Source organism: Mauremys reevesii, linkage group 8 (genome assembly GCF_016161935.1).
Source record: "Mauremys reevesii isolate NIE-2019 linkage group 8, ASM1616193v1, whole genome shotgun sequence".
Taxonomy (NCBI): domain Eukaryota; kingdom Metazoa; phylum Chordata; order Testudines; family Geoemydidae; genus Mauremys; species Mauremys reevesii.
Genome location: NC_052630.1, coordinates 36119548 through 36134646, shown reverse-complemented (window position 1 = coordinate 36134646; position 15099 = coordinate 36119548). Strand labels below are relative to the sequence as shown.

The 15099-nt window shown below is 42.3% G+C and overlaps 1 protein-coding gene across 12 annotated transcripts in view; it reads right to left on the bottom strand.

The window, feature by feature from the left end:
* The window catches only part of LOC120369909 (ankyrin repeat and KH domain-containing protein 1), a 187582-nt gene that overhangs the window by 78495 nt on the left and 93988 nt on the right, over positions 1 to 15099 (bottom strand). For 11 of the 12 annotated variants that reach the window (XM_039483703.1, XM_039483696.1, XM_039483699.1 and 8 more), the window contains exons 8-10: positions 12779 to 13016; positions 12279 to 12470; positions 10351 to 10460 (exon numbers count right to left, since the gene is read on the bottom strand). In XM_039483703.1, the coding sequence (XP_039339637.1) occupies positions 10351 to 10460; positions 12279 to 12470; positions 12779 to 13016 (540 nt within the window). The remainder of the gene's footprint in view (positions 1 to 10350; positions 10461 to 12278; positions 12471 to 12778; positions 13017 to 15099) is intronic. The other variant, XM_039483708.1, reaches the window with a different exon arrangement.

Genomic DNA, 15099 nt, shown 5'->3' with positions numbered 1-15099 from the left:
ACAATCTGTAACCCATTAACCCCTCTTTTTGTCCTATGACTGCAGAGGTTTCAACTGGCCACTTCACCTCAATTAGTCTCTTTCAATACAGGTTAACTACTTATGCTAAATAGTCTGTTCCATCTTGTATTTTGCTGACACGGGCTACCTTTCCCAGATCTGAAGAGCTGTGTGTAAGCTCAAAAGTTAGTCTTTCACCAATAGAAGTTGCTCCAATAAAAGATATTACCCTCACCCACCTTGTTTCTCAAGTATCACACAGGTAATTTTACAAATAAGATAATATAGGTTGCCAAAGGTAACTTTTAGCAGCATCAGGCACAGAACCCAATCTCATCCATAGAATTTTTCATGGGTCACATTTTGATGGCTTGTGTCACATTTAAAAATTGAGAGAAGTATGATTGTTTTAACAAAATAGTGGCTATGTTCCATGAGAGCATGCAGACACTGCTGCTCAGAATAAAATCTGCCAAATCTAAGTGCTTAGTTAGGCCATCTATAACCACTATTTTAACCATTAGATCACACTTCTCTCCCAGAGGTGGAAATAAAATCCAGGAGTCCTGATTTCCAGCATTCTATTACTTCTGAGCTAATAACTGTGAAACCCACTGGGAAAGCAGGTATCATTCCCTCTCCAGTGGCTGATACAAAGACAGAAGAACAGCTATTACTGTAGTTCAAGTGGTTCAAGAGGTCTCAACTAGTGATCTGAAAGTCCAGAGCTCAAACTCTGCTGTGGATACAGGCGGGTTTGGTTGCAAGTGAAAAACAGGAATTAAGTTTTCTTTTAAAAAATATTGACTCGGCAAGAAAATATCCTTTACAGATGGCGTAACACTCAGCAAACAACAGGTATTACACATTTTGGTAATTTGTCACATTGTGTTTGCTTATCACAAACTGACAAGCGTGTGGTCCGATCATTTTAGTGACGTGGTTGTGGCTTCAGTAACGTAAGAGCTAGACCTTTAATCATTTTGTTGCTCGTCTCTGGACTTTCTCCAATTTGTCCACATCTTTCCTGAAATGTGGCACCCAGACCTGGACACAATACTCCAGCTGAGGCCTAATCAGCGGGGAGTATTGCTTACAATAAGTAAGTATTGCTTACAATACTCCTGCTAATACATCCCAGACTCATGTTTGCTTCCCCCCCGCCCCCCCAACAGTGTTACACTGTTGATTCATATTCAGCTTGTGGTCCACTGTGACCCCCAGATCCTTTTCCGCAGTACTCCCTGCTAGTCAGTCATTTCCCATTTTGTATGTGTGCAACTGATTGTTCCTTTCTAAGTGGAGTACTTTGCATTTCTTGTTAGTGAATTTCATCCTATTTACTTCAGACCATTTCTCCAGTTTGTCCAGATCATTTTGAATTTTAACCCTATCTGCCAAAGCACTTGCAACCCCTCTAGCTTAGTAACATCCTCAAACTTTATAAGTGTACTCTCTATGCCATTATCTAAATCATTGATGAAGATATTGAACAGAATGGGACCCAGACTGATCGCTGAAGGACCCTGCTCGTTATGCCCTTCCAGCACGACTGTGAACCACTGATACCTACTCTCTGGGAACGGCTTTCCAACCAGTTTTGCACCCACCTTATAGTAGCTCAAAACTGCTCAAGACAGTTAAGACCAAAGCAGACTGAAGATCTTCAAAAAGATCTCACAAAACTAAGTCATTGGGCAACAAAATGGCAAATGAAATTTAATGTGAATAAATGTAAATGTGCATTACTTTTTAAAGTAATGCACACTAGAAAAAATAACCCCAACTATACATATAATAGGCTGGGGGCTAATTTAGCTACAACTAATCAGGAAAGAGATCGTGGAGTAATCGTGGATAGTTCTCTGAAGACGTCCACACAGTGTGCAGCGGCAGTCAAAAAAGCAAACAGGATATTAAGAATCATTCAAAAAGGGACAGAGAATAAGATGGAGAATATCTTATTGCCCTTATATAAATCCATAGCACGCCCACATCTTGAATACTGCATATAGATGTGATCTCATCTCTAAAAAGATATACTGGCATTAGAAAAGGTTCAGAGAAGGGCAACTAAAATGATTAGTTTTAGTTTGGAACGGGTCCCATATGAGGAGAGATTAAAGAGGCTAGGACTTTTCAGCTTGAAAAAGAGCACACTAAGGGGGGGGGAATATGACAGAGGTACATAAAATCATGAGTGGTGTGGAGAAAGTGAATAAGGAAAAGTTATTTACTTGTTCCCATAATATAAGTTATAATATATAACTAGGGACCACCAAATGGAATTAATGAGCAGCAGGTTTAAAACAAATAAAAGGAAGTTCTTCACACAGTGCACAGTCAACCTGTGGAACTCCTTGCCTGAGGTGGTTGTGAAGGCTAGGACCATAACAGGGTTTAAAAGAGAACTAGATACATCCATGGAGGTTAAGTCCATTAATGGCTATTAGCCAGGTTGGGTAAGGAATGGTGTCCCTAGCCTCTGTTTGGCACAGGGTGGAGAGGGATTGCAGGAGAGAGATCACTTCTTATGTTCTAGCTCCACCTACGTTGCATTTCCCTACTTTGTTTATAAGAAGGTTATGTGAGACAGTATCAAAAGCTTTACTGAAGTCAAGAAATACCACATCTAACACTTTCCCCCTATCCACAAGGCTTGTTACCCTGTCAAAGAAAGCTATCAGGGTGGTTTGACACTATTTCTTCTTCATCCACGCTGACTGTTATTTATCACATTATCTTCTAGATGTTTGCAAACTGATTGCTTAATTATTTGCTCCATTAACTTTCCTGGTACTGAAGTTAAGCTGACTGGTCTGTAATTTCCCAGGTTGTCCCTGTTTCCCTTTTTATAGATTGGCACTATATTTGCCCTTTTCCAGTCTTCTGGAATCTCTCCCATCTTCCATGATTTTTCAAATATAATCACTAATGGCTCAGATATCTCCTCAGTCAGCTTCTTGAGTATTCTAGCATGTATTTCATTGGGCCCTGGTGACTTGGAGACTTCGAACTTGTCGAAGTAATTTTTAACTTGTTCTTTCCCTATTTTAGCCTCTGATCCTACCTCATTTTCCCTGGCATCTACTATGTTAGACATCCAATCACCACCAACCTTCTTGGTGAAAACTGAAACAAAGAAGTCATTAAGCACCTCTGCCACTTCCATATTTTCTGTTATTGCCCCCACCCCCATACCTCGCATTGAGTAACAAGCCTACCCGGTCTTTGATCTTCCTTTTGCTTCTAATGTATTTGTAGAATGTTTTCTTGTTACCCTTTGTCTCTAGCTAGTTAGATCTCATTTTGCGCCTTGTCCTTTCTAATTTTGTCCCTACATACTTGTTTATATTCATCTTTTGTAATTTGACCTAGTTTCCACTTTTTGTAGGACTCTCTTGATTTTTAGATCATTGAAGATCTCCTGGGTAAGCCAGGGCGGTCTCTTGCCAGACTTCCCATCTTTCCTACATAATGGGATAGTTTGCTCTTATGCCCTTAAAAATGTGCGTCTGAAAAACTGCCTACTGTCTTCAGTTGTTTTTCCCCTTAGACTTGCTTCCCATGGGATCTTACCTACCAACTCCCTGAGTTTGCTAAAGTCTGCCTTCTTGAAATCCACTGTCTATTTTGCTGTTCTCCCTCCTACCATTCCTTAAAATCATGAACTCTCATGATCACTTTCACCCAAGCTGCCTTCCACTTTCAAATTCTCAACCAGTTCCTCCCTATTTGTCAAAATCAAATCTAGAACAGCCTCTCCCCAGTAGGTTTCTCCACCTTCTGAAATAAAAAATTGTCTCCAATACTCTCCAAAAACTTGTTGGATAATTTGTGCCTGCTGTGTTATTTTCGCCAACAGACATCTGAGTAGTTGAAGTCCACCATCACCACCAAGTCCTGTGCTTTGGATGATTTTGTTAGCTGTTTAAAGAAAGCCTCATCCACCTCTTCTTCCTGATTAGGTGGTCTGCAGTAGACCCTCTACCATGACACCACCCTTGTTTTTACCCCTTTTAACCTTACCCAGAGACTTTCAACAAGGCTGTCTCCTATTTCCATCTCAATCTCAGTCCAAGTGTATACATTTTTAATATATAAGTCAACACCTTCTCCCTTTTTTCCCCTGCCTGTCCTTCCTGAGCAAGCTGTACTCTTCCATACCAATATTCCAATCGTGTGTATTATTCCTCCAAGTCTGTGATGCCAACTATGTCATAGTTGTGTTTATTTACTAGCATTTTGAGTTCTTCCAGCTTATCTCCCATACTTCCTGCATTAGTATACAGACATCTAAGATATGGATTTGATTCCCCGCCCCCAGTTCGGTCTTCTCTCCTTTATCCCTACTATAAGAGCAAATGCTCTCCCCATATTCTGACCATGTTTGCGGATTGGATGTGGATACAAATTTTGTATCCCCACAGGGCTCTAGAATGCAGGCCACATGCCTGAGACCAGAGATTTGTAGCAAGTAGCATACACTGGTCCATGCATGCGCTGTTGCCCTCCTTGTGCTCCAAAATGAGGGCATAAAGGGTGGTATGGACCAATACCTCTCCAGTTTTCTTACCATGAATCAAATAGGATCCAAACCAGAGGGGAAGGAGGACGGGTAGAGGAATACAAATAAGAACCACTCATCTCAAAGAACCTCAAGTTATGGGTAAGGAACCTCCATTTCTTCAGTGCTGGTCCCTATGTGGGCTCCACATGGGGGTGATTGGTAAACAGTATTCAAATAGGAGCAGGGTGCAAGATGCAATTGGTATGGAAGTCTGTAACACTGCTGTCCTGACAGCTGTATTTACTGAAGACGACTAGACCAGGTTGTAATGCTTCATAAAGGTGTGGATGGAACTTCAGATAGCCACTTTACAAATATCTGGTATTGGCACATCTCAAAGATGCCACGGAGATTGCTTGGGCTCTCGTCAATTGGGCCTTCATCCTGTTCGGGAAGGAATACATGCCAAATAATAACACTGATGCAGAGATTCCACTTAGTCTCTCTGGGCTGATAACACTTGCCCTCATATAACTTTGCTATAGCTGACAAAGTCTTAGTGTTTTACTAATTGGCTTTGTTCTCTGCAGATAAAAGGCCACGACTTGTCTGACACTGAGTGCATGCAGCCTCTTTCTCAGTGGATATGTGAGGCTTTGGGAAGAACATGGTGAATTAATAGGTTGGTTCGTGTGAAACTCTGAATTATCTTGGAGATGAATTTTGGATGGAGATGAAGGGAGACCTTTTTTCTATTAAATACGGTGTATGTTGGGTCTGCCATGAGTGCTCCCAGTTAGCTCACCTGTCTGGCTGATGTGATGGCAACTAAAACCTTCATGGAGAAGTCTGACATGGAACACGTGGCCATTGGTTCGAAACATGGTCTAGTAAGAACTGGGAGTACAAAGCAGAGATCCCATTGTGGCATGAGTTTCATCACTGGTGGGAAGGTTCTAATGAGGCCCTTCAAGAACTAATTGTGGTAGGGTAAGTGTGTGTGGCAGGATGAGAGGATGGCAAGGCACTGATTGCCGCCAGATGGACTTTCAACAAGCTAACAGAAAGCCTTGACAATTTGAGGCACAAAAGAATCTAAAATGACTGGGACATCTGCTGATTCTGGTGATAACGGATTCCTTTGTGACCAGGTAGAGAAATGCTTCCATTTAGCTAAATAACATTTATAGTGAAAAATTTTCTGCTGTGATAAAGGATCATTCAGATGGCCTTCAAATAGAAAAGTTCCAGAACTGATGCCCATCCAAATACCAGGCTGTGAGATGAAGAAAGTCTTGGCTGGGATGTCTGGTCCTGCACTTGCCCTGAGTGAACAGATATGGAAAAGGTTTAATGTAGATAGAAGGATGGGCTGATATTTGTCAAAGGTCTGGAAATTAAAACTGTCTGGGCCAATTGGATGCAATGAGAACAACGCTGGCCCTATCATTGTGAATTCTGGAGAGAACCTGAGGTGGAAGAGGATGGATGTACCTCAGACAGTCCATCCAGGATAACAGAAGGCCATCGTTCCTGGAGTCTGACCCTAATGCTGTTCTGGAACAGCAAAGACTGAATTTCTTGTGGGTGAGACCAACAGGTCACAAGATAATGCTCCCCACTGGGTGAAGATTTCGGTCAAGACGGAATTAGGCATTTCCCATTTGTGGTCTAGGGAGAAGTGCCTATTGAGATCATCCGCCAGAGTATTTTGCTCACCTGGTAGGCATGTCACCAACTGTGTGATGTGGTTCTTCATGCACCAGTTCCATAAGTTCACTGTCTCCTTACACACATGAATAGATCTTACTCCACCCTTTTTGTTTATATAAAAAAATATTGTCACTTCTGACAGAACTGCATGAGGGTGAGGAATGTGTTGCAGGCTACGGGAACTGCCCTCAACTCCAGGAGACTGATATACGTTCTGGCCTCCCGCAGGGACCATGTGCCTTGTGCAGTGATTGTCCATATGTGCTCCCCATCCTATGCATCTGTGATTATGGTTGTGTTGGAGGCGGATGGACGAAAGAGGACTTGCACTTGGATCCACTTTCATCCACCATGCCAGAGGGGCTCTGGCTTGTGGTGGGATCATTACCCATGTATTTACATTGTCCTTGTCCAGTGAGTAAACAAAGCGAAGCCACACCTGCTGACAACAAAAGTGGGAACTGGTGAACAGCATCATGTATGCACATGGAGCCAAGTGTCCTAGCAAGGAAGGTGCAAGGTCTGATGGTGACTTGGTTTATCAGGCTGTTCATAGCTGGAAAACTATCTGTAGGGAGGTAGGCTTTTCCTGATAATTAGTCTAGGGTCAAGCCTATGAAATCTATAGTCCTTGTGGGAGTCAAAGTGCTCTTGGTTCAAACAGAACCCCATTGATGCCAGAAGGTGGAGTAAGATAATAGGGTTGCCAACTGGACCTCATGGCTTGATCTGCCCTATTAGTAACCAGTCATCCAGATACAGAAAGGTGGTGTAGCCACTGTGTCTTATCTAGGCTGCCAGAGAAAAGGCTAATAAAGACCCTGGGTGACACTGCCAGCATAAATCAAAGTACTCTGAATTGGACATGCTCTTGTCCTACCACAAATTTAAGAACTCTTCTGTGGGAATGCTGAATATCCACATGAAAATGGCATATTTCAAGTCGAGGGCCACAAACAATGTATTAAGAACGTAAGAAAGGTCCATCTAGCCCAGTATCCTGTCTTCCAACAGTGGCCAGTGCCGGGTGCTTCAGAGGGAATGAACAGAACAGGTAATCAATTCATCTGTCCTGTCACCTATTCCCAGCTACTGGCAAACAGAGGCTAGGGACACGCATTCTCCTCCACAGATGGAATTACTACCATGCAAAATTCTGATTTGCTAATAAAAATGTTTAGTTGGTGTAGATCAAGAATTGGGTCTCCATCCTCTGTTTTTTTTAGTTAGTTTTTTTTTTTTAAACTATGAAGTGTGAACTCCATTCCTTGATGTTAGAGTGGCACCTGCTCTACAGCCCTTTTCTGGAAGAGAGTTCACTTCTTGATAAAGGATCCCCTTGTGAGAGTAGAGCCTGAGAAGGGGCCAGGAAAAGGGGGTTGTGATATGGAGATGAGAAACTCAACTGTGTAGCTGGAGTGGATGATGTCTTGTGACCACTTGTCTGTTATTGCCCTCCAGCTGTGTGAGGAATGGGTAAGGCAGCCCCCAAAGATTTTTGGGAGGGGGGGGCAATAGGGGCATGGCATCAATAGCTGTATGCAGTCCTTGAACGTCCCATTAAAAGAAACCCTTGGACAGAGAGAGGGGCTGGGTAGTGGTTGTAAAGGTAGAGGAAGCCATGTACCTGAGTCTTTGAATGCTCTGTCGCTTGCATGGTGGTTCTTAAGGGCACTGGTGATAGATTGACCTGGGGGGAGGTCTGGGCCTATAGGTTTGCTTGTGGTGTTTCTTTTGGGGGTATAGTGACTGTCTTCTCACTGAAGAGATTAGATTCAAAAGGGCAAAATTGTTGATGGTATTCTGGACCTCACTGGGGAACCCAGAAGAGAACAGCCATGATTCAAACCTCATGGACCATAGCTGTGGCAATTGCTCTAGATGAGTGTCAGCACATCCACTGCCACTTGAAGTCATGTCTTATTCACCAGACTGCCTTTATCGATGAGGGCTTGAAACTGAGCCCTGTCTTCCTAAGCAAGTTTGTCTCTGAATTTAGGAAGTCATAATTTACTAACTATACCTGGTAGTTAGCAACACTGAACTGGGGACTAGTTGATGAAAATACTTTCTTCCTCTAGAGGTCAAGGCATTAGCGCTCTTGTCAGTTGCTGTAACCTGGACCTCTCTGCAGCTACCTGCACCACTAAGGAGTTGGGCACTGGGTGGATAAATACTCTGCCCCCTTTAGCTGGCACAAAATATTGTTTAATGGTAGGGCTACAGGATGCAATAAACCCTACATTATTCATCCATAACTAAAGCAATCACCCACAAAAAATTCAAATCCCTGAAAAAGGCCACAAAAACCCAACAATAAATTAGTCTCCCTGTGCCTTGGTTCACCATCTGTAAAATGGAGATGATATTTTACTCCCCTATCTCACATGGGTTTTTAGAAAATATACACATTACAAGGTTACAATACTCTCAGATACTACAGTAATGAGGTGATATATGTAACTAGAATAGATACCCTTTGTATTGATGTCAATACATTAGGATAAGCTACTAAAGATGAGCGAGTTTATTCACAAGCATATGTTATTTCCTTTGCTGGACACAGAACACCAAGCATAGTGGCATCCCAATTCTCATGAGAGTTAGGAGGGAGCAGTCTCCCTCTGCTGCTGAGAGAAAAAGCCTGGCCTGCCTATGAAAACTGAGGTGGTCTGAAACTAAATTCTCTTTCTAAAAGAAGAGTGCTTTTGGAATTCACTAGTGCAGCATCACAGCCATGACTTTAAGATTACCTTTTTAAAACAAATGTAATATAAAAACTGCTGTTTCAAGTGTGGGCTTCAATAAGCATCTAAGTGGTTGTGTAAGCAGCTTAATACGGACACTGAAGACTGGTAGACCCAAGTTATTGTAATGATATTCTTTACATACCTTTTAATACTGTTTTTCTACAAATAAGTCAATGTAAGTAGCTCCCACAATCAGTGTGGCTGTGTTGTAGTGAGAGACAATTTAAGAAATTCAAGTTCAAAGTTTCAACAGGTTACTATAAATAAAGTTCAGGCTTCCAATCCCCTGAGCTACTTGTAAATTAGTGAAAGAGCTATAGGCAGTGGGAGAGGGAGAAAGTGAACACCTTAAACCTATTGAAGAAATTCAAAGAAAGTAATAAGCAGTGCTGATGGACTCCAAAGACAGCCCCAGCCTAGAAGGATGGAGACTGAAAGGTTCAAGGTTGGAAAGGGTGGAGGATCCACAAGAATGCTTTAGCGCTCCACAGAAGGACTATTAAAAGCAAACCATAATTAAGTTTTGAACACAACTTAAAAAAAATTGTTAGATCCCTGAAGCTGGCAGGCACACTGAAGCAGCAATTTTAAGCCTCCAGCTGACTGGCTGCAGCAATTATCAATAAACCCAAAACAGCAACCTAACTTACTGTTTAATGGACATACTATGCAGAACACAACAAAACACAACCTGGGAGTAACATGGGAAAACCATGGAAGTGGCCTGGAAGGCAGACAGACATTTACTAGGATTTGGAAGCAGGGATGTGGTATAAAATTCCAATATACTCTGCCCTTTGGGAAGGCATTTGTTGCACATTTAGTCTAAATTTTGAAAACTGTGCTGTAGAAAGAATACCAAAATGATAGACAGTGTCCAAAGATCAATAAGATTAAAAAACCCAATATAAATGGGCAGTGGTTAATGCCCATGAAGTTTAAAACGCAGAGTAGTAGTAGTCCCAAAAATTTCTAATCCAGTACTGGAAACTCAGGATTCTGGGACACGGATGAAGAATAAGACTAGTATAACTAGAAGAATAGACAAAAACTATACTTTGCAGAGTAATGAGCCCCATGGTGCATTCTGCCAAAGGCAAGAGAGTGAACTATTACAAAATCCAAGAATTAGTTAAGTATTTAACTAATGGATGCATTAATATTCAGTGCTATTCCTCAAAGAAACTGGGACAGATGTTGCAGGCTTTTAATCCTCCTTTTGACTAGTACCACCAATTTATACATATCTTAACACTTGCAAAGCATTCTTCTTGCTTTATATTAAGCACAGAACTTTTTTTCTGTAAGAAAGGTAAAAGTAAATGCTAAGTTTACAGTTAATACATTCATGCACAAGATACACATGAAAAGTCTTACTAAATCAGCACCAGCTTGAAGCAATACATCTGCAACGTCAGTATGTCCATTTTCACAGGCATAGGTCAAAGCAGTGTCTCCTGTTGCTGTTGTAGCATGGACATTCGCTCCTATAAAAGCAACATAAGTTGTACTGGTTACTGTAGACGTCCTCTCACCCAAATATTTTCTCTTATTGAATCCACTAACAATTCAACCTAAAAAAAGCAAGAGATCTTCCTTCCACAGCAACTGAAGCCATGTTCTACTTACTGCCAACAGCACTGGGTCTAATAGGGAAAGAGACCTGAGAGACAGAAGTAGAATCAGGAATTTGTGGCAAAGGAAGGTTGTGGCACATTTGACAGCAGTTAAAGTGCTGAACAAAACTGTTCAACTCACTCCCTGCAGTGCTGATTGGCAGCATTCCCCCCCACCCCCCCAGTGCTGAAGATTTCAGCTCATAAATCCATGTCTGAATTCAGGCTCTCTTTCTTTTCTGAAGTCTTGTTCAAGAACCTAGAGTAGGGGATAGCAAACTATGGCCCAGGGGCTGCATCTGGCCCTTCACACATTTTAATCCAGCCCTCAAGCGCCAGCCAGGCAGTGGGGTTGGGGGCTTGACCTGCTCCGTGCGTGCCATGGCTCCAAGTGGTTCCCAGAAGCAGCAGCCTATGTGTAGAGGCAATCAGGGAGCTCTGCACGCTGCCCCCACCCCAAGCGCCGCCCCCCGCAGCTTCCATTGGCTGGGAACCACGGCCAAAGGGAGATGCAGGTGCAGCACCTGCAGACGGGGCAGCACACAGAACCGCCTAGCTGCTCCTCCGCATAGGAGCCAGAGAGGGAACATGCTGCTGCTTCCGGGAACTGCTTGAGGTAAATGCTGCCTGGAGACTGCACCCCTGACGCCCTCTCATGCCCCAACCCCCTGCCCCAACCCTGATCCCCCTCCCACCCTCCAAACCCCTCGGTCCCAGCCTGGAGCACCCTCTTGCCCCCCAAACCCTTCATCTCCAGCCCCACCCCAGAGCCCGCACCCCCAGCCGGGCCCCCTCCCACACCCTGAACTCATTTCTGGCCCCAACCCCCAATTTTGTGAGCATTCATGGCCCACTATACAATTTCCATACCCAGATGTGGCCCTCAGGCCAAAAAGTTTGCCCACCCCTGACCCAGAGTCTATTAACCTATGCACATTATCCCAAAACCCAGTTACTATGACACTTTCCTGCAGCGTGGGAGACCCATGTTCAAATCTTTTCTCCAAATCAGGCAGAGGGAAGAATTGAACCACAGTTTCCCACATCCCAAGAGAGTACCCTAACTACTAGACTAAAGGTTTTTAAGAGGTCTTGCTCCTCCCCTTAGGCTTTTTTTTTTTTTTAATTTACTCATTTGTTTTTGTCAAAATGCTCAAAATAAAAACAGGTGTTTGGGTTTTTTTAGTCTGGTCAAACCAAAATGTTTTGATTTTGTCAATTTGATCAAAAACTATTCAGCAACCACCACAAATTCACAAATAGTTACAGGTTGAACAAAACCACATTTTTCACAGACTAAATTATTTGCCAAAGAAGACCACTCAGCTCTAGTCAGTAGTGTACAAAAGCAGAAGTAATCACTGTTAATGTTGTTTGAGTGCAAGCTTAATGACGATTGAGTATACATTTAGTTTTTGGCATCGATTGGATGGAAGCAAAAGCCTCATGGATGGCTGGACTGCATAACTGATACTGTTCAATTTGGGCAATATAAAGATGGAAAGGAATGCAGAATGTCTTTTCTCTGAAGTTGTTTCCACTCTTAAGGTTTTGCGAAGATGGAGTGTGCCCTGCTGCAACTTTAAATTGCCAATAAGTGTAGTTATTTCCTAATTTATACCTTTTTTTAGGCTAGCATTTTTTAAGCTAAATCTCCTATAAGTCAACCTGTCATTTATATCAACATACCTGCTGCCAATAAATATTTCACCAATTCAAGGTGTCCCTCCTGAGCAGCTTCCATTAAAGGTGTAGAGCAACCAAGTTCTATATCAGCTCCTGCCTTAATAAGGAAATCAGCTACTTCAGAAAATCCTCCACAGCATGCTAGAGTAAGAGCTGTTTCTTGCGTTTCTTCTGTCTGTGCATTTATATTTGCTCCTAGGGAACAAATCATCTGTTAATCTGTCTGGCCAGACAAGTAAATCATATAGGCACTCATCTTCCCGCTTTGCCCCTATCCCGTAGCCCTTAGCAAGAGATCAGTGTAGGATAGTTCTATGTTCTTTTTATACAGTAACTGTCAAGTTACAACAACATGCTAAATATTGAGTCATTACACACAAACTAGCAAGGTCAGTACTTCACCATTCAGAATAAAAGACTATCAAATAATATGTAATTTGAATAACTACTAAAAAGATGTAATTTACAATACAGTAATTTATAAGATGAAATTGTTTTCTTACCCTGTGCCAGTAACAGTGCTACCATCTCCTCATGCCCTTCACGTGCAGCTTCCATTAGTGGAGTATAACCTTCATCATTAACTTCCTCAAGATTTGCTCCCCTTTCTATCAGTAGTGCGGCTAGTTCCACATGTCCACCACAAGCAGCTAGTGTAAGTGGAGATTCAAATGAATCCGCAGGCATATTGACTTGAGCACCACTATCTAGAAGTAAACGAGCTACTTCCACATGTCCATCCTAAGAGCAAAGTAAAAGTTGAAAATAAATTAAATCAGAAACATCCCAATTTAACAAGGACACAATTGTTACAAAAATGCAACAATTTGTTATCATGCAAGTCCATTTTCAGACCTTGGTAAGATCTACTTTCAAGAAGATTTCTGAAAATTAAAACAGTGTGTTTGTCCTACTTAAAAAAAGAAAAGATTTTTTTCAAACTAAAAACCTCATACAACAACACTTTTGCATAATAATCTGAAAACTATATATTTCACCTCCAATCAACTAGACATTGGGTAATTTAGAAATAAAGTCTGATCCTTTATTTTATATTTTAAGAGCTTTGGGGCAAGGACCACACCTTTTGGGCACTATGATAATATAGCTACTAAATAATAATCCAATGCACAATTACCGAACAGTTTAGTACAGTGAGTAATCCCACTGAAATCAGTAATGACTACTCCCAGTAGTAAGCAATTAATCCAGTAAAAATTTAGCTTTTCCGTGATTGGCTCATCACCAATATGGACAAATAACTAGCAGCTTCCATACCAAGGGAAGAAAAGTAATTATGGAGAAGTTAAAGTGTGTTACAGCGAAGTGACAAGAGGGGAGAAACTGGGAGAATGAAGGAAAGGAGACCAAACAGCCGCTGGGATGAGCAGACTTCTTCACAAAGGTAGAAGACCTAGGGTTGTCATAGAAGAACCTGAGAACTCACCAAATGAAGGCTATATGTCAGCCAATATATGCAAATATAGCTGGTAACATCTCAAAAATGTAACTGGGCTCAGGTGGTGAAGAACTTGTCCACCAAAGATTTTTTATGCCCTGACTTTTATGTGCCTTGGATAGAAAGCTCAAAGATTCTCTGAGCAGGGGAGGCCAGCAAATGAGTACTTGCATTGGACAAAGAATCTGACTGAGCAAGATCTGGATGTTTTCTGACTTTGCAAGACCTTTAGAACAGGGACCACAATTTGAGGAATGGCTTGGAAAAGGTAGCCCCCTTGAATATTTGGCAGAGGGTCCACAGAATGCCAATGGACCTAGAGTCTGGCCTTAGGGTTGGGGAGCAAGATATCCTAGCTAAGGTGGAAGACTGAGATTACAATGGGAAGATGGCTGTGGCACATTTAGAGAACTTCTTTCTCTTTATGGAAAAATGAGGCATGCTGGTTTCAAGATGGGGCTGTGAGCTCTGTAGGAGTCTTTAACAAAGTTGAAGGACACAGGAAACGGTGGAATAATGAAAGTAGGTTCAAATGCATCTGAGCAGAGGACACTGTTTACTTGACTTGGCTCCAGCAAACAGTGAGACTTATAGGGCGCCTACTAGACTAAAAAGACTACTTTAGGGAACCTGATTACGAGAAGGGAACCCCAGTCAGAACTCTCCTATGGAGCAGGAGGTTTGTCTCCACTAGCTGAAGTTCCTTTGGCTGACAAATGGTGTAAGCAAGGGGTGTATCTGAAATCAGTCCCACGTGTTGGTTACACTTGATATTAAACAGCAATTGTGTTTGATGCTGTTTCAGGAACTACAGATTACAGTGTTCAACTCAGTTTATCACTGGCTACACTTGCAGTGGAACAGTATTAAAGCACTGGGAAACGGGTGCAGCATTTTTGCTCATATCGACAAGGCATCTGGATACTAGCAGAGAACTCACGCTCAACCTCATTCTGGAAGAATTCCAGATGGAGATAACAATGGATCTCCAGGCTATGATCCCATGGAAACTAAGAGAGACTTCACCCCATAGAAAACAAAGATAGTACCCTTCTCTCAGTAATAAGAGGACCCAGTTGGTAATCCATAACTTAGAAACGAGGGAGCTTTCATAAGCAAGAGCCTGAGACTGAGGCAGATTTGATCAAGATAAAAAGGATAAGTCTTTGGAACAGCTGAAGACCCATGAACTAGAGCCATCTCAGATGCTCTACACCTACATGAATCAGCATTTAAGTTCCCTCTACGCTGCATGGCTGCGTAGAGGGGACAGGTGTTTCACCCCCAGCCAAGGTGTCACGAAGTGGGCAGAGGTGCCTCTCCCCCAGCCCTGGACTGCTGTGGCGAGAGGGATCTAGGGGGAGT